The following is a 19,062-nucleotide window of genomic DNA, read 5'->3' on the forward strand; positions in this document are numbered from 1 at the left end:
GCTAACAGTTTCCTGTGAGGGCTAGTTGGCTTTAGGGATATTGTAGGGGTATAGTGCAATACAGTTCAGTATAGAAACAATGGAAATGTCCCCACAATTCATGAACACAAACCCGTGTTCGTGTTCAGCTCCTCCCTTCATTCAGTAGAGCGTGTGTTTCACAATGTCGAAACCTGAGTTACAACAGCAGTCTCGTGTGAAGACTCGCTGTCGTAGTGGAGATCTCTGTTATTATGGCTGTGATGGAGACTCTGCTCATGCCTGTGTCCATTACAGGAGTTTTACTTTCTGCTGTGCTGTTGTTTCTGGTTGTTTATCTAATCTCTATCAGCTCCAGCTCTCCTGAAGATCCTCCAGGACCCAAACCACTGCCACTTTTGGGGAACTTGCACACATTGGACCTAAAAAACCTGCACGTGAGCCTTTGGGAAGTGAGTTAAATATAGTTTATTTCCTTGCCTTGTTTTAAAAAGTTAGTTCAGGACTGTAATTGTTTCTAAAAGAATTGGCATTTCCAATTAGACTAGCATTTTAAAAGGATTTCCTAATAATGGAATTGCAGCAAAAAAAAAAAAAAAAAAAAAAGGCTAAACATTTACAGGTTTTTGCCATGTATTAAGGCAAAGGTCCTTGGTGCTTGCTTTTTCTTTCTTGAATGTGATGTATTTCAAAAAAGGAATTTAATATGTCGTTTAACAAGAAATATAGAATAATTTATTTCATATTTTTCTTATTTCAAACCTGATGTTTAAGTGTGAGAGAATTCAACTCCTGAAAAGGGTAGACAATTGCTAAATGTCAGCTACAGCCTTATATATACAGTGAAACTTGGCTACTTTATTTCAATTTGCTAACACAAATACCAAACAACACATTGTAACACATCAAAATCAGCATGACATTTCAAAGTAGAAAGATATGGATTTCATATATGCATTTAAAGTCAAATCTTATCTTAATACCTTTAAATTCTAGGGTATTTCATTCACATGGCATTTTTAGTATTTCTCTATTATAAAAAATGACCAAAAAATTGTAAAATAAGGTTTTCTAATTAATGTTTTGGGTTGACAATAATCAGTTATGGGTGTAATTAATTAGTTTTAGAGTGCTGTAATTACTGTAATTAAATTACTTTTTCTCTGAAAAGTCAAATAAAATAAACTATGATTTTTCATTTTTAAGTAATTTAATTAAAGGTACTTATAATGCACTTTATGGAGAGGGAGAGGTAAAAATAAATGCGGAAAGCATGCTTGGATCCTTTATGATTGGATCCCGGACCCCCCTCCCTGCAGGAAGGACTGGTCCACTTCACAGCTATATGGCATCATGAAGAAAGAACATTGGCTGTTTCTCAATTCCAAGAACGCAGAGAACGGACTTGTGTTCTTGTGGAGAGCGGTCTTGCCAGGTGTCCTCAGAAAAACGAACTCAGGAGACCGCGAGGACAGAGAACGCGTCCTTTGAGAAATGGGATGCTGCGTTCTTCCTGATGGTCACGTGACCTTCACGCGTTTTAAATGGAAATTATTTAAACATTACAGCATTCATACAGCAATTTATTGTTTTTCCCCTCTTCAAAATATATACTTTGCATAAAAACATTATAAATATACTCTGCACAATATAAATAAAACACATTTTAATACGAATTTCAGCAAACAAACACCCTTAATGTGTTTATTCCTTTATTAAGATGTCCATGGTAATGTTTACTTTCACCGTTTCATTTAGGAAAACTCCTGAGGTATATAAGTGATATCTCTGAACTTTAATAATAAATCTAGATAAAATGCAGCGCTTCCCACCTCCAGTCGCAATGACTTCTGGGACTTCCAGAGCGAGTTCGGTACTCAAGTCTGCATCGGTGCGTCCTCGATATCAAGAACACATCCGGGAAGTTTCACGCGTCCTCCGTACTTGCGGTCTTGAGTATTGGAACTGAACTTAGGCAGCTGATGATGACGTTGCACGAGAACACGAGGACGCAAGACCGCTGAAGAACGCATATTGAGAAACAGCCATAATGTAGAAATACTGAAGCAGCATCTCAAGACATCCGCCAGGAAATTAAAACATGGCCACAAATGGGTCTTCCAAACAGACCATGACCCTAAGCATACTGCCAAATTAGTTAAAATGTGCTTTAAGCTCAACAGAGTGAGTTTTTTGGAATGGCCATCACAAAGCCCTGACCCTCAATCCTATAGAAAATTTGTGGGCAGATTTGAAAAAGCGAGAAAATAAGTCAATGACTGCTTCTTTCCAACCTTCTTCAGTATATATTTCTCTGTGTTCAACAGAAGAAAGAAACTCAAACAGGTTTGAGATAGGTGAAGAAAGTATATGATGACAGAATTGTCATATTTGGGTGAAATATGCCTTTAAGATCCACTTAAAAGCTTTGCTTGTTCATGAGTTGTAGCTAATAACAGCTAATAAAATCAAAGTATATCTTGCAATAATCGGTTTTGTGTTTCACAGTTGTCTAAGAAGTATGGGCCTGTGTTCAAAGTGCATTTAGGACGCAAGAAGGTTGTGGTTCTGGCCGGGTACAAAACAGTTAAACAAGCACTTGTGAACCAGGCCGAGGAATTTGGAGAAAGGGACATTACACCGATATTCCAGGACTGTAATCAGGGACAAGGTAAAACATCAACTATAAGATTAATATGACACTGCATGTTTGTGGCTCTTGAGCTTAATCATTGGCAGCAACCAATCTATCCTATATAAAAAGTAACATAATATAGGATTAAAAATCAGGCAAAAGTTATAATGTGGTGGCAATTTATGAATACGGATAGATGGGCACAACTGTGTAGGATAAACTTTTTAAATGATAAGAAAAATGTACATAAACTATGATGGATACACATTTACTGAATAAATATAAAAAAGTAAGGTGATGTTGCTTTAAAAGATCATGTTGTGGTAAAAACAGCTGCAATGGGATGGCATTATTGGACAAACCAGTGAGCTGACCAAATGTTTTCATGATTTTGAGATAATTTAAGTGAAATATACTTCAAGTGTGTTCAAAAGCTCATTGTTTCACTTTGTTGGATGCTCCCTAATAAGCTTGTTGCTCATGACCTCTGGACTGCTTTGCTCATTCTGCTCCCTTAATTGCTGCTTGTAGCTACCGGCCACTTTTTTAGGTGCAGCTTACTAGTACCGGTATGGACCCACTTTTGCCTTCAGAACTGCCTTAATCCTTCATGGCATAGATTCAACAAGGTACTGGAAATATTTCTCAGAGATTTTGTTCCATATTGACATGACAGCATCACGCAGTTGCTGCAGATTTGTCGGCTGCACATTCATGATGCGAATCTTTAGTTCCATCACATCCCAAAGGTGCTCTATTGGATTGAGATCCGGTGACTGTGGGGGCCATTTGAGTACACTCATTGTCATGTTCAAGAAACCAGTCTAAGATGTTTTGTACTTTATGACATTGTGCGTTATCCTGCTGCAAATAGCCATCAGAAAATGGGAACACTGTGGTCATAAAGGGATAGACATGGCCAGCAATGATACTCAGGTCAATTAGTATAAAAATGGGCCCAAAGTGTGCCAAGAAAATGTCCCCCACACCAATACATCACCACTAGCAGCCTGAACTGTTGATACAAGGCAGGATGGATCCATGCTTTCATGTTGATGAGCCCAATTTTGTCCCTATCATCTGAATGTCGCAGCAGAAATCGAGACTCATCAGACCAGGCAACGTTTTCCAATCTTCTGTTGTCCATTTTTGGTGAGCCTGTGTGAATTATAGCCTCTGTTTCCTGTTTTTAGATGACAGGAGAAGCACCCATTGTGGTCTTCTGCTGCTGTAGCCCATCCGCCTCAAGTTTTGATGTGTTTTGCATTAAGAGATGTGCACTCTTCTGCATACCATGGTTGTTACGAGTGGTTATTTGAGTTACTGTTGCCTTTCTATCAGCTGGAACCAGTCTGGCCATTTTCCTCTGAACTCTGGCATCAACAAGGCATTTGTGCTCACAGAACTGCCACTCACTGGATAGTTTCTCTTTTTTAGATCATTCTCTGTAAACCCTAGAAATGATTGTGCAAGAAAATTTCAGTAGATCAGCATTTTCTGAAGTACTCGGACCAGCCCGTCTGGCACCATGCCACGTTCAAAGTCACTTAAATCACCTTTCTTCCTCATTCTGATGCTCGGTTTGAACTGCAGCAGATCTTCTTGATCATATCTACAAGCCTTAATGCATTGAGTTACTGCGATGTGATTGGCTGATTAGAAATTTGCATTAACAAGCAGTTCAAATCCCTCAGCCAAAGTCCATCATCAAAGTGGTTCAGTATTATTATGTTTCTCTTCTCCAGAACTGTTTTGAGTGTCTGCTAAACCCCTAGATCGCCTTACACCTCCAAAAGCCACCATAATTTTCGTCATCATCTGAGGCACAAGTGATATGTTATATAGTAAAAAAGCTCCCTCGGTGGTTTCTCCTGCCACCAATTTCTCTTTTTCAGTTTTGATATTTGGCACCAGGAAGTGATGATTTTGTTCTTTTTGACTCATTAGTTGGAAATTGCTTTATTTGCAAATGTTTTATGTGATAATCTAGTTTTGTGCAAATAATTAGCATCTTTGATTGGAAACATGTCTAATGTTTTTCTTCAGGAATCGTCTTTGCAAATGGTGAAAGATGGAGGACGATGAGAAGATTCGCTCTCTCAACTCTTCGAGACTTTGGAATGGGCAAAAAACTGAGTGAAGAAAAAATCGTGGATGAAACACGTTATCTGCGGGAAGTGTTTATGAAGTTTGAAGGTACCGTAGAGCGATCGCCGATGCGAATGCTTTTCTTTTCTACATATCAATTTACAATAAATCTCCTCTCTGTATTTGCCTTGCAGGACAACCATTTGATACAACCCAACCGGTAAACTATGCCGTCTCCAACATCATCTCAGCTATTGTTTATGGGAAACGGTTTGAATATGAGGACCCAGCGTTTCAGGATATGGTGAACAAAGCAAACATGAACATCCGTATGATTGGTTCTGCTGTGATACAGGTACTCACCACTGGTTTTTCTTGTGCAAAACTTATTTTAGTATCATGAATATTTAAAACAAAATAAAGGTTGCCAATGACATCTTTCGCAGACAATCCTGCAAGCTATCTGCACATTACAGCCCCTTTAAACTAAATGAAAATGGGAAAATATTAACCTTGGTTCCTCATGCTGGTGTGGACCAGTCGTGGATCTAGCTTTAGGTGTTCCTTATATGGTAACCTGAAACCGCTCCATACAGATGGAATTTAAAGAATTTTAAAATAATAGGAAACCGAACACTTTGCTTGTGTTTCAACTGGAGGATTCCAAAGTGCCATAGAAAAAAACGTTTTCTGGTTCTCCAAAGACTTTTCCAGTGAACAGTTCTTAATATATACAGTTTAAGTCAGAATTATCAGCCCCCCTTTGATTTTTTTTTCTTTTTTAAATATTTCCAAAATGATGTTTAACAGAGCAAGGGAATTTTCTCAGTATGTCTGATAGTATTTGTTCTTCTGAAAAAAGTCTTATTTTCTTTATTTTGGCTGGAATAAAAGCAGTTTTTAATTTGTCTTTAAACCATTTAAGTTGAAAATTATTAGACCCTTTAAGCAATATATATTTTTGAAAGTCTACAGAAAAAAAAAACATCGTTATAAAATAACTTGCTAATTACCCTAACCTGCCTAGTTAACCTAAGTAACCTAGTTAAGCCTTTAAATGTCTCTTTAAGCTGTGTAGAAGTGTGAAAAATATCTAGTCAAATATTATTTACTGTCTTCCTGGCAAAGATAAAATTATATATATATATATATATATATATATATATATATATATATATATATATATATATATATATATATATATATACATATACATATATATACATATATATATATATATATATATATATATATATATATATATATATATATATATATATATATACAGTTAAAGTCAGAATTATTAGCCCCCTGTCAATTTTTTTCACGCAATTTCTGTTTAATGGAGAGAAGATTTTCTTCAACACATTTCAAAACTTTATAGTTTTAATAACTAATTTCTTTAATAACTCATTGCCATGATGACAGTAAATAATATTTTACTAAATAATTTTCAAGACACTTCTATACAGCTTAAAGTGACATATATATCTAGACAGAGTGAGAGAGAGAGCTTCCGCCGTGGTGCTGTGGTCACTTGTTATAGGCTGTCTGGACTCTGTAGCTTCCAGCTGGGTGTTTTTTGGGAGGCATATTTAATCGCTATACATTTTACAGTTTTCCTTGGCCCAATATGTACCTGCTATGTGTATAGAAAAAATGCTGATACAATATATGAAACACAATCGGTAGTTGGCGAATAAATTGAGCGGATATATTTGTAAATCTGACTTTGAAAAAGTCAGTGCCTCACCAGCCACAAACCTCACCGCATGTCATGCGGCACCCATGTCTTATCACAGAGGGGCAAATAAAACTGACATTTATCCAACCTACACTTTAATCTGTTGTCTCTCTATCTTTTGATGGTACCCAATTTGAATGTGAGATTTTGGAAACCAGATCTAAATTTAGCGGGAACAGACGGGTTGGGTAGAAAACGAAGCAATCGGGCAGTGGGTGAACAAAGACTGAATATATGGCGGGAGAAGTCAGGTGTGGAATAAAGCCTGGTGGGAGTGGGATTAAAAATCCAGTCACGGGCAGATTTCTACTCTGCCGTGTTTCTGATCACATTTCCAACTGGATTAAAAACATTACAATCAACTTAACCCTACATAATTGTTGATTGATGATTTTTTTAATTTCACAGACTGCATTGTTAGAATGGTTAGCAGATTTGCCCTATAACATTAGGAAGCATACAAAATGTTAAGTTCTTGTTCAATTGCTGTGCCTTCTTGGTAAAACCTCCAGCCAGTACTTTCAAACCTCTGAAATTGTACAGTATTTAAAAAGACTAAAAGAACAGGTCACACTTCTTTTCATCAAATCACTTGTTTCTAATTGCTGTGTGCATTAAATTCAGTTCACAGATGGACTTTTGCCAATAAAACAACCTGCTTGCACCTCATTATGCATCCCGTTAGCAAAATTCTACTAAATTTACATACTTTTATATGGTGGTGGATTAACCGTCCCAATTCAACCCAAGCAGTTGAGTCTTTGGGATGTCATAGAAGATTATTTTGGATTCCACAAAGAACCTTTTGCCAAAGAGTTCTTAAAATAGCAACTGTAAAGTGTAAAAACCATTTTAATACAACAATGAACCATTTTCCAAAACTAATTTCGAGAGGATCACATCCTTATGATTGACCACAGCTGGTGCTGGATTAGCTAACACATGATTCACCAATCAAACGATTCCTAAGTCACCATTAATAACCTGTTTCATACCTTAGTTATCTTCATTTTGAAGAATCCCCCTTCCACCCCCACTCCTCCTCCTTTCCTAGATTGGGAGGTACGGTGACCCAGTGGTTAGCAGTTCACAGGAAGAATGTCACTGGTTCAAGTCTTTACCAAGCCAGTCAATGTTTCTGTGCAGAGTTTACATGTTCTCTCTGTGCTCGTGTAGATTTCCCCCAGGTTCCCTGTTTTCCTCCCACCGTCCAAAGACATGTGACATAAGTGAATTGACCAAACCAAATTGGCACAACAGATGAGCTCTTAGTCAGCAGTATATCTCTTCATAGCAATTCCTAATTTGTCATTAGCCATAAATAAGCAGGGGAGTTCTCAAGATCTACCTGAGCTCAAGCTCCACTCTCGCCCTGCAAACGGTAGAGAGCCCCGGGCTCGAGGATCTTATGAGCTCAGGGCTCTCTGCCGGGACAGCATGCCAAACGCTCTTTATAATCAATCATCAGCTAAGTTAATTTTAATTCAATTCATCTTTATTACTATAGCACTTTTACAATGTAGATTGTGTCAAAGCAGCTTAACATAGAAGTTCTAGTAAATTGAAATGTGTCAGTTCAGTTTTCAGAGCTGAAGTTCCGTTTAGTTCAGTTCAGTGTGGTTTAATTTTCACTGCTGAAAGTCCAAACACTGAAGAGCAAATCCATTGATGCGCAGCTGCACAAGTCCCAAACCAAGCAAGCCAGCGGCGACAGTGGAGGAACAAACTTCATCAATTGACCAAAGTGAAGGAAAAAAAGTCCTAGAGAGAAACCAGGCTCGGTTTAACTGAGGGTTGGGTTATTTTTAACAGTGAACTGACTCACATGCATAAGTGCTGTTAAAATGATTGTCTAAAACTCGTTTTGTCAGTCAAACAGGTGCCTTTTAAAGCTGTTTGTGTCTCTTCTTGCAGATCTACAACATGTGTCCATTTTTGGGTCCCTGGATTAAGACCTGGAGACAGCTAATGAAAAATATGGAAAGCACCAGGAGGCAAATACAGACCCTGGCAGATGTCTTACAGGAGACTTTGAACCCGCTTGACTGCAGAGGACTCATTGACTCTTTCCTCATCCGAAAACAGAACATACAAGTAAAGAATTACCTGGATTTAGACTTCACTTTTGACCAGTAAACTTTTAACTTAAAAGATTGTTTTTTCAGTACTGAATGACATGGTTTTTCAAGGGTCATAAAATATAATGGTATTTTGGAGTCAGGGAGTTTTATATACATTTGCACATCATAGAATATGAAGGACTTTTGTATTTTTGCTGTACCATGTTTTTTAAACACATTGTTTCACATGTTTTGCCTGTTGTTATATTTAGGCAATTTTTTTTACTTCCATTTAATTCCTTTAATTTTCAAAATGCATACTTGTCAACCGGCAATCAAATGCATTAATAGGGCTTTTTTAGGGTAATGCTAAAAATTAACCGATTATAAACTGACTAATGTAGTTTAAAATTATTTTTTGGCAATCTTTCTCAAAATTTAAAGCATTATTTGTGGAGTTTCTTGTGTTTTTTTTTTTTTTTGCTGTGAAAATATAATAACGCATGAGATCATCATTTCCAGAACCATTAGTTTATCTATTTTACGGTATAAACACTATTTCTATACTGCTGAAAGATTAACTGATGATTAATTAATCGCTTTTGTAGCTTATAATAATTTTTTAGAAACCTTTCTCAAAATTTAAAGCATTATTTGTGCTGTTTCTTGTTTTGCTGTGAAAAATATTATATGCATCTTAGATCTTCATTTCGACAACCATTAGTTTCTGTATTTTACTGTATGAACATTATTTTTTATACTACTGAAAGATTAACTGATGATTAACTAATCATTTTGTAGCTTTAAAAGATTTTTCAGCAACCTTTTTCAAAGTTTAAAGCATTATTCGTGGTGTTTCTTGTGTAGTTTGCTGTAAAAATACAATAACGCATTAGATCTTCATTTCGAGAACCATTTGTTTCAGTATTTTACCGAATTAATGTAGCTTCAAATGATTTTTCAGCAATCTTTTTTAAAAATGAAAGCATTATTTGTGGTGTTTTTTTTTTTTTTTTGCTGTGAAAATATAAAACTGTTTGCATCTTAGATCTTCATTTTGAGAACCATTAGTTTCTGTATTTAACTGTATAAACACTATTTATATACTGCTGAAAGATTAACTGATAATTAACTAATGACTTTGTAGCTTAAAATGATTTTTCGGCAACTTTTTTTTTAAGTTTAAAGCATTATTTGCATTGTTTCTTATGTTGTTTTGCTGTCAAAATATAATATGCATCTTAGATCTTTTTTTCTGGAACCATTTGTTTCTGTAAATTATTGTATGAACACTATTTCTTTACTGCTGAAAGATTCACTGATTATAAACTGATTAATGTAGCTTTAAATGATTTTTTGCCAACCTTTCTCAAAATTTAAAGCATTATTTGGGGTGTTTCTTGAGTTGTTTTGCTGTGAAAATGTAATATGCATCTTAGATCTTCGTTTCGAGAACCATTAGTTTCTGTATTTTACTGTATAAACACTATTTATATAATGCTGAATGATTGACAGATGATTAACTAATCACTTTTGTAGCTTAAAATGATTTTTCGGCAACCTTTCTCAAAATTGAAAGCATTATTTGTGGTGTTTCTTGTCTTGATTTGCTGTGAAAATATAATACGCACTGTTATTTAATATAAAACAACACAGATGGTGCAGAACACTTTACTGACTTGCGAAAATCTCCAGATCTGTGGCAATTAAAAAAAGGGTTGATTTTTCATTAAATTCGGCGATCACAGAAGCACTAAATTCAAGAGGGACTGAAAAACACAACAGCTTCTTATTTTTTTCTTCATTATTGACCTTATTTGGCAATGTGGAAGAGCGTTTGTTTTTGCGATTGCTTTAGAACTTTCGATTCAGTTGCCTATTACAGAGATGACTAGGAATAATGAATGCCAGAAAATAGTCAAACTACTTGCTCTAAACAAGCAGGTGTGTTCATGACAATAAAGAGTAGAATAACATAATAAGCTGTTTTTAATGACTAAAAAAACCAATGAAAATGAATAAGACCGGTCTCAAATCTGGAGCCAAAAAGATTCCAATGGCTGCGGCTGCTCATATATCAAGAATAAAGCCAATAGGTCATGGAAATTCAGCTATTTTAGTCAGTGAATGTCAGAGCAAAATCAAGGATTTTGAGTGGGAGGGCTTAGAGTGGGAACCCTGGAATTGATATAAATACTGTATAATTGATTCATTGTACTGTATTTTAGTCTCATCGTAAGAATAAAAATCTTTTTTATTTCATGCAGGAAACTGGAGAAAAAGATTCATCTTTCAATGATCAGAATCTGCTCATTACTGTGTCAAATTTGTTTGCTGCTGGCACTGACACGACTGGCACGACGCTGCGCTGGGGTCTGATGCTCATGGCCAAATACCCTCAAATACAAGGTCAGACGTACAAACTGAGGAGAAAATATGCTGTTTTCCTAGTACCTTCCCATTTGTCTCTTATAAGCATCATAATGAAAGATCTCACTGCTGTTAAACACCTTCATGTGTTTTTTTTGTGATCTTGTTGGCCATAGATCGAGTTCAGGAGGAGATTGACCAGGTTCTGGGTGGCCGTGAACCAGTTGCAGAAGACAGAAAGAACTTACCGTATACAGATGCTGTGATTCATGAAACACAGAGACTGGCTAATATTCTACCACTGAATCTCCCTCATAAGACGAGCTGTGATGTTACCTTCAATGGATATTTCATCAAGAAGGTTGTGTAAATGCAGTGTAAAGATATTAACTTTGTGCCATGGTGAATTTTGAATTATTCAGAATTATAGATACCTGCCGAAATTCGGATCATAAAATACGGGAGAATTTCTATGGGGGGTGCGCGCAAAGTGAAGAGCGGGGGGGAAGGAGGTGGGGGTGTGCACGAACTGAAGAGCAGGGAGCGAGAATGAAGATGGTTGCACGTTGAGTTCGGTGCGCATGGGGACTGTACCAAAATGCTGCAGACCGGTGGGTGTGGGGTGGGGGTTTCGGGAGACAGAAAAATACTGGAAATGGGTCTGAATTATGGGAGACTCCTGGGAAAAACTGGAGTGTTGGCAGGTATTTAAATATGGTCAGCAACAATCGTCAGGTAGTCTGCTGTGGTGCTATTTAGGTAACCCAGTCGCTCTCTGTTTTCTTGCTGGCCTCTAGCATCACCTCTGCTACTCTGCGTTGTGTTGTATGCAACCCAGACTTAATCTAAAAATGTACCTTTATATACATTTGTGGAGACCACGAAATACGTCCCTGGAGGTACATTTTTATGCAGTTTTTGTTTCTGTGAATCCACCAGTGGCCGCTGTCTATGCTTTTTGAGGTCTCAAGTTTCTCTTGCTAGCACCATTTGCGCCTGCTGTTCTTGTATAAATCCACCGGAGGCCGCTGTTGACTGACTGTTTGACTGACTGAATGACTGACAGATCGACTGATCCACCCTCCTCCTTCCCTAAACCCAACCAATTTTACAGATTGACCAGCGCCCACCTACTTCAATTAAATCCATCATTTTCAAATGCAATCCAGAAAAAGAAAAGCCCTCGTCTGATTTTTACCACGTTTTCAGATTTTACCACAGTCTCACCCTGTTATTTACTTGTTTATTTTATTTTTTAAATTCTCTTTTAGTCTTACCCGCTTTCTAAAACCGTTCTTTACCAGACTCAAACCCCGTCGTCGCAGCCACCTCCAGTCTGCTTCTCAAGTCCATTGACGTACATAGCGAGCTAACTGGACACAATGGTTGGTCAGCTGGTAAGCGCGAAAAGGATTGGCGTCAAATTGCCCCGTAACAGTCGTTTTAAAAATGAAATGCAGCCATACATACCTCTGGCTCCATAATTCACGATCTACAGAAATGTATATCGGGCTACGCTTTCAAAATGAGCCAATGTTGGTTGAATGTGTTTTTAAGGTGGTAAACAGGAGATGCAGGCAGAGAGAGGTCCGCGATCATGACTCGACCATTTATTTGACAGCAGGGCATCTATCAGTGTTGATCATAGATATTTACATTAGATGTCGCCTACGCTGTTGTTGTCTGTTGCAAGGAATGCGTCAATAGAGCCACCATGTTAGTACAGGGTAGCACTCCTTTGAAATGAATGTGGTAACAAGGTGCAGTGGAGGACTGGCCATTCACAGCCTTAGATATAGACACATACAGTATATTCATATATCTATGATTGGGAGATTTCCCGGTGGTCAGTATGCTAATATTGTTTTTTAATTGTGAAATTGATCATTTTATGTCACTTTTCTACATCGATGGATAAGTTATCGCACGGGCAGTGCTGACAAAGAGTATGTTAGTGTGCATGGAAATGTATTATCCTCCCTCCCTGTTAAACTTGATCTAATCCATGTCCTGAAACACACCCCCTCTTCTGCGTTCACTTCTAATGCTAACGGTGGGAGCGATTCATTTGTGAATGAATCTCTGTTATGAATGACTCCTGTGAATCATCGATATCCCTGCATATCCATCTTTCCGATCTAAATGGTATATAACATTTGTAATATTCAATAATTTAGGGTCGACTGTATGCACATTTAGGCTTAGGCACTGTTATGTTCTCAGGCACCCTTATAAGTTACTTCAAAAACTAGCCTTCACTTCACTTAGCCGATGTTTCTGGCACCGCAGCGTCTTGTTGACATATTTTATTTACATTGTTTGCTAATTCTGTTCAACAAAACTAGCATAAGCCTAGAATTTAGTGCGAGTTGGTGCTCTTTTACCTAATGGTCAGTGCAGTAAGTAACTGTATCATCATCAATAACGTGACTTGTTTAGGGCAAAAGTTTGTAACATTCATTCATTTTCTTGTCGGCTTAGTTCCTTCATTAATCCACAGCGGAATGAACCGCCAACTTATCCAGCAAGTTTTTTTAACGCAGCGGATGCCCTTCCAGCCGCAACCCATCTGGGAACCATTCACACACACACTCATACACTACAGACAATTTAACTTCCCCAATTCACCTGTTCCACATGTCTTTGGACTGTGGGGGAAACCGGAGCACCCGGAGGAAACCCACGCAAAGGCAGGGAGAACATGCAAACTCCACACAGAAACCCAACTGAGCCAAGGTTCAAACCAGCGACCTTCTTGCTGTGAGGCGAACGTGCTACCCACTGCGCCACTGCCTCGCCCAAGTTTGTAACATACAAAACTTAAAAAACAAAATATCTTACCTATGAAATGTTCTGCCTTTGTGCTTTGTTTTCTTTGTTTGCTCGTTACTACACCCGTACACAGCGCTAAAGTCCAGCATCTTCAGATTGGCTTGACTAGTGCGGTTGAATGACATTTGTCCTGGGAGCACCGTACAAATGTGGCGGAGCAATTGACGCATACTAAGGGTCCATATGCGATATCTAGTGTATATATCTATGAGTGACAACACAAACTGAGGAAAATATAGCACACTACGCATTTGTCAGCAGTACAGACTCAAACATCACTAGAAACTTCAAAATGCCTTATTACAGGGATGTTCAGGCTTAGTCCTGGAGGGCTGGTGTACTGCCAAGTTTAGTTCCGATCTCACTCAGACATGGGCTGGCTAATCAAGCTCTCACTAGGCATTCTGGAAACATCCTTGCAGGTTTGTTAAAGCTAGTTGGAGCTAAAATCTGCAGGATGTCAGCCCTCCAGGACCGAGTTTGGACACCCCTGCCTTAATACAACAGTGTCAGTGACATCTTGTGGACAAAACCAAACACTGCCCAACATCTACATGAGACTTTTTCAGGCTTTTTTTTTTTTGTATAACGGCTTCCAAAGCATGCCAAGAAAATCTCTTTCACACTGTAACACCATCTTTAACCTGAGCCATTGATCTAAAGAAGAAAGACTCCATAAGAAAACTTAACCTTGTTTTGTTTCTCTTCTGAATTATAGGGGACGTGTGTTCTGCCGCTGCTGACCTCTGTGTTGAGGGATGAGACCGAGTGGGAGACGCCTGACACTTTCAACCCTCAGCACTTTCTAGATGAGAAGGGTCAGCTGATCAAACGAGACGCCTTCATGCCTTTTTCTGCAGGTATCATGTTTCAATAGTATCAGGATGCAGTCTTGATGATGCAAGCTGAGATTGCATATCTCATAGATGCAATGCCAGACACAATGCACTCAATGGGGCTAGTGACGTCACTGTGAGAGGTAGGGTTAGGGGTGAGGTTAGGTTTTGGGCATTAACAAGCATTGCATGCAGCTTAGATTGCACTGCACTTGGTCTGCATCCAGACCCCTCTCTCATATTTTGACTCTGACATCTCAGTGTGTGTATATTTATTAAGTCAATATTCACATTTTACCCATTGTACAGCACATCAATCTTATTAGCTACTATTAAATGTGTACTTAACTTGATACTTCTCTCAAAAAGGTAAATTCTGTCATCATTTACTCTCTCTTGTTTCAAACCTCTATGAGTTTCTTCTGTTAAATGCAAAAGAAGATATTTTTAAGAATGCAGAAAACCTGTAACCATTGACTTTCACAGTATTTGTTTTTCCTACTTTGGAAGTCAGTGGTTACAGATTTGACACGTTTTTTCAAAATATATTTTGTGTGCTTAAAAGAAGAAAACTCACACCACTTAAGGGTGTGTACTGTAAACTTTCAATTTTGGATGAACTATCCCTTTAAAAGTTATGCTTAATTGTAAATTGCTATATATTCAGATGTGCATGATTATTAAGCAGGTTTTCTTTTAAAATGACTTAAAATAAAATTACTCAAAAGGGATAAACACTGGACAATAAATATCTTGGTCACACTTTACAATAAGGTTCATTAGTTAATGTTAATTAATGCATTTACTAACATGAACAAACAATAAACAATACATCTACTACTTTATTTGTTCACATTAGTTAACATTCGTTAATAAAAATACAGTTGTTTATTGTTAGTTCATGTTAACTCATGGTGCATTAACTAATGTTAACAAGCATGGACTTGGATGTTAATAATGCATTAGTAAATGTTCAATTATGATTAAAAAATGCTGTACATATGTTGTTCATAATTAGTTCGTGTTAGTAAATGCATTAACTAATAATATTTAATAATAATTAATAATATTAATAGTTAATAATTAACTAATAATAATTAAGTCTAAAGTGCTTTGGAAATCAACTTCCATAAAATTTTTTAATAATTAGATTTTTTTTTTATTTTAAATTTAGTTTGAATATATTGAAATTAAATATATATTTTAAACATTTTAAGTATAGCCAAAGATACTTTAAAGGGATTGTACATCCACATTTTTTAAATTTCCTTCCTATTTACTCACCCTTAAATAGTTCTAGAACTGTTTTGTCAAACACAAAGTAGGATGTTTTGAAAAATGTTAAAACCCTGTAACCATTGACTTAGGTAGTAGGTGTCACACCCTCTGCTCAATCCTGCAGTCCCAATCATTCCTCTCAAGCTGCGGTCACACTGGACTTTTCTCCCTATAGACTTCCATTCATAAGCAAGCGAATGCGTCAGACTGGAAACGCAAGCTTGTGCGTCAAGTTTCGCAGATCGATGCGTTCGAAAGTTCAAGCTTGGTGAACTCTGACCTGCGAAAACGCGTCACTTGACTGCGTGAGTCCAATCGAGGATCAAAACATGACCTTTCTGGACAGAAATTTGAAACAGACCAATTGCTCGCTTTTTTAAATGTCTAATCATCTCGTTTAATCCCGCCCCTTTTCGCAGCACCGTAGGACAGAATTTCGCACACACAAACTCTAGTGTGACCGCAGATTTTTTAGGAGGAGCTTCTTTCCCCATGCCATCAGGCTTCTAAATTCTAACCCGGTGTTATACATCACTTGATTTTACGTATATATCACTGTTTTAGTCATATCTATAAGCTACCTTTAGATATTGCTGCTGTTCTTATTACTTTGTATAATTTTTTGCACATTTTTCTTTGCACATATTTTTCTCATTATTATTTAATTTTTGTATATCTATATTTGCACTGTCTCTCGAGCGGACCTGACCTTCATTTCACTGCTGGTCATACTTTGTATTATTATGTATGTGACAAATAAGACTCTTGACCTGACTTGACTTGAGCTTAAAGCTGAGGTCACACTAGAGTTTGTGAGTGAAATTCTCGCATGCGGAGCTGCGAAAAGGGGCAGGATTAAACAAGATGATTAATGCTTGAGAGCATTAAAGATAAGGGCCACACATGGGCCATAACCGGCCCGAATCTCAGCCAATTTATTACCCTTAACTGCCCCTGAACTGGGCCAAAACAGGTTTATTATTGGTACCGATTCTCAGCTATAAATTAACCATATCAACACCACCATTTAACCAGAAACCCCCAAAACAGCCATAACCCAGCCTAATGTTACCTAAACAATGTGAACATTCGCTACACTGATCTGGGCCACACACCTTTCATCCACAACTAGCCCAAATGTAGTTTGCCGTCATGCATGCAGTGTCATCAATGCCAGGCATGGCCCATAATTGGCTAACATTATGCATGCCAGCAACACGCCAGCAGTGCCTTAATGAGGCCACATTTGGGCCAAGTCTGTTTGCTTTGTTGGCACTATGGACCATTTAGCTTACCCGATTCACCTACATGTCTTTGGACTGTGGGGGAAACCGGAGCACCCGGAGGAAACCCACACCAACACGGGGAGAACATGCAAACTCCACATGGAAATGCCACCTGACCCAGCCGAGACTCGAACCAGTAACCTTCTTGCTGTAAGTTGATAGCACTACCCACTGCGCCACTGTCGCCGATCTTTATTATTATGCGCAATTTTCCTTAACTTGGATCTTTAAAAATGGGTGTTAAAGATTTAATACACGAGACATGTGTATTACACTGATCTGAACTTTAACAGTGATATTTCTACCAAACTAAACTAAAACAGTTGCAGCTTATCTAGAACTACACCAAGATTCCACACTACTGCATTAATTTAAAATATTATGGCTTTTACTAACCCCATCTATGTTAAACTTTGACACAGTCTACATTGTAAAAGATGTATATAGAAATAAAGAGGAGTTGAAAACTGGGGTGTCTTAAAATAGCCATTCCTTACATGATTTGTTTTTCTCTCAGGGCGCAGGGCTTGTCTTGGAGAGAGTTTGGCCAGAATGGAGCTCTTCCTCTTCTTCACGTCTCTCCTTCAGTATTTCCGCTTCAGTCCTCCTCCTGGAGCGTCTGAAGATGAGCTGGATCTCACACCGGTGGTGGGCCTGACTTTGAACCCTTCACCCCACAAACTGTGTGCAGTCATCAGAGCGGAAAGACAACTAAACTGATCCCTTGTGAAAAGTTCAGTTCTTTATACAGTATATTACACATATGTATTATCTGATAGAGAATTATATTTAATGTGCTTTTCTGTGCATAGCATAAAGCGGTAAATGGTGCATATACCCACAGATTTTATTTCAGCCTGCCAACCTCGCTAACGGTAAACTCTTTCCATCATAAAATGAATAAATAAATCAGTGATCAAATAGATATACCATGGGCGTTGCTAGGGTTGAAAGGGATGAGGGGCTTAGCTGCAAAGAAGAAAATAAGATTTAAATAAAGATAAAAAGGCTTTAACTGTGACAATAAATGGTTTATATGTCTTCCTCCAGCCATCTTAGGTATTTTTATAAGAATAAACTGCTTTAAAAATCTGATGCTAACTGACATGTTACAGTAGAATATCCGCTTGTTAAGTGATGACGTATTGGTGACGTATGTAATACTGTTTCCGGGTCCAAGCCGCCACTCATTTGAGTTGAGAAATCATTTATTTATGATCACTTTTTATTCATATCACACATTAAAGTTAATTTTTATAAAGTCATGGTGAGGCAGTGGTACAGTAGGTAGTGCTGTCACCTCACAGCAAGAAGGTCGCTGGTTCGAACCTCGGCTCAGTTGGCGTTTCTGTGTGGAGTTTGCATGTTCTCCCTGCCTTCGCGTGGGTTTCCTCCGGGTGCTCCGGTTTCCCCCACAGTCCAAAGACATGTGGTACAGGTGAATTGGGTAGGCTAAATTGACCGTAGAGTGTGTGTGGATGTTTCCCAGAGATGGGTTGCGGCTGGAAGGGCATCCGCGGTGTAAAAACTTGCTGGATAAGTTGGCGGTTCATTTCGCTGTGGCGACCCCGGATTAAAAAAGGGACTAAGCCGACAAGAAAATGAATGAATGAATGAATGAATAAATAAAGTCATAGTGTAATCTCTGGGCTTGCTGCAAACAATGTCTAGGCTTGCTGCATCACAAACACCAAAATTTTAACAATTTATAAAAAAATGATTTCAGTGTATGAGTTTGCTCAATGAGCATGAGCAAATGGGTCATGGTTTCACAGTGTTATATTGCAATTAGTTTTTATTTCACATGACTTTTTTTAGAGCTCAAAATTAACGATGTACCAAAGCTTTATTTGTCCTCTGGGCGGCGATAACCTACCATTGATCCACCAGTAGCAACCGGCATTGAGCTGGAAAATTACTTGAACCTGGCAACCACGGACATACTGTAGACACT

The 19,062-nt window shown here is 37.9% G+C and overlaps 2 protein-coding genes across 3 annotated transcripts in view; one reads left to right on the plus strand and one right to left on the minus strand.

Moving 5' to 3' along the window:
- Positions 1-19,062, minus strand: part of pdgfab (platelet-derived growth factor alpha polypeptide b) — a 679,118-nt gene that overhangs the window by 492,653 nt on the left and 167,403 nt on the right. The gene's annotated exons all lie outside the window — the stretch shown is intronic.
- cyp2k8 (cytochrome P450, family 2, subfamily K, polypeptide 8) lies at positions 126-18,152 on the plus strand. Of its 2 annotated transcripts, none has more exons than NM_001130623.2 (9): positions 126-431; positions 2,488-2,650; positions 4,661-4,810; positions 4,897-5,057; positions 8,361-8,540; positions 10,774-10,915; positions 11,053-11,237; positions 14,427-14,568; positions 17,626-18,150. In NM_001130623.2, exons 1-9 carry the CDS (start codon positions 234-236, stop codon positions 17,826-17,828), a joined length of 1,524 nt encoding a protein of 507 aa, NP_001124095.1. In that variant the 5' UTR covers positions 126-233; the 3' UTR covers positions 17,829-18,150. The 2 variants fall into 2 exon arrangements, 1 of the variants encoding a protein (NP_001124095.1); XR_015479896.1 differs by having other exon boundaries at positions 161-431; positions 11,053-13,326; positions 13,680-14,568; positions 17,626-18,152.

The sequence above is a fragment of the Danio rerio genome, chromosome 3 (assembly GCF_052040795.2).
Source record: "Danio rerio strain M-AB ecotype USA chromosome 3, GRCz13ab, whole genome shotgun sequence".
Lineage (NCBI taxonomy): Eukaryota > Metazoa > Chordata > Actinopteri > Cypriniformes > Danionidae > Danio > Danio rerio.

Bases quoted from the DNA above. Each gene is read 5' to 3' on its own strand.
- cyp2k8 (NM_001130623.2), top strand. From the start codon at position 234: ATGGCTGTGATGGAGACTCTGCTCATGCCTGTGTCCATTACAGGAGTT. The intron at 2,651-4,660 runs GTAAAACATCAA...GTTTTTCTTCAG, and splicing joins GGACTGTAATCAGGGACAAG to GAATCGTCTTTGCAAATGGT. The intron at 8,541-10,773 runs GTAAAGAATTAC...TATTTCATGCAG, and splicing joins TCCGAAAACAGAACATACAA to GAAACTGGAGAAAAAGATTC.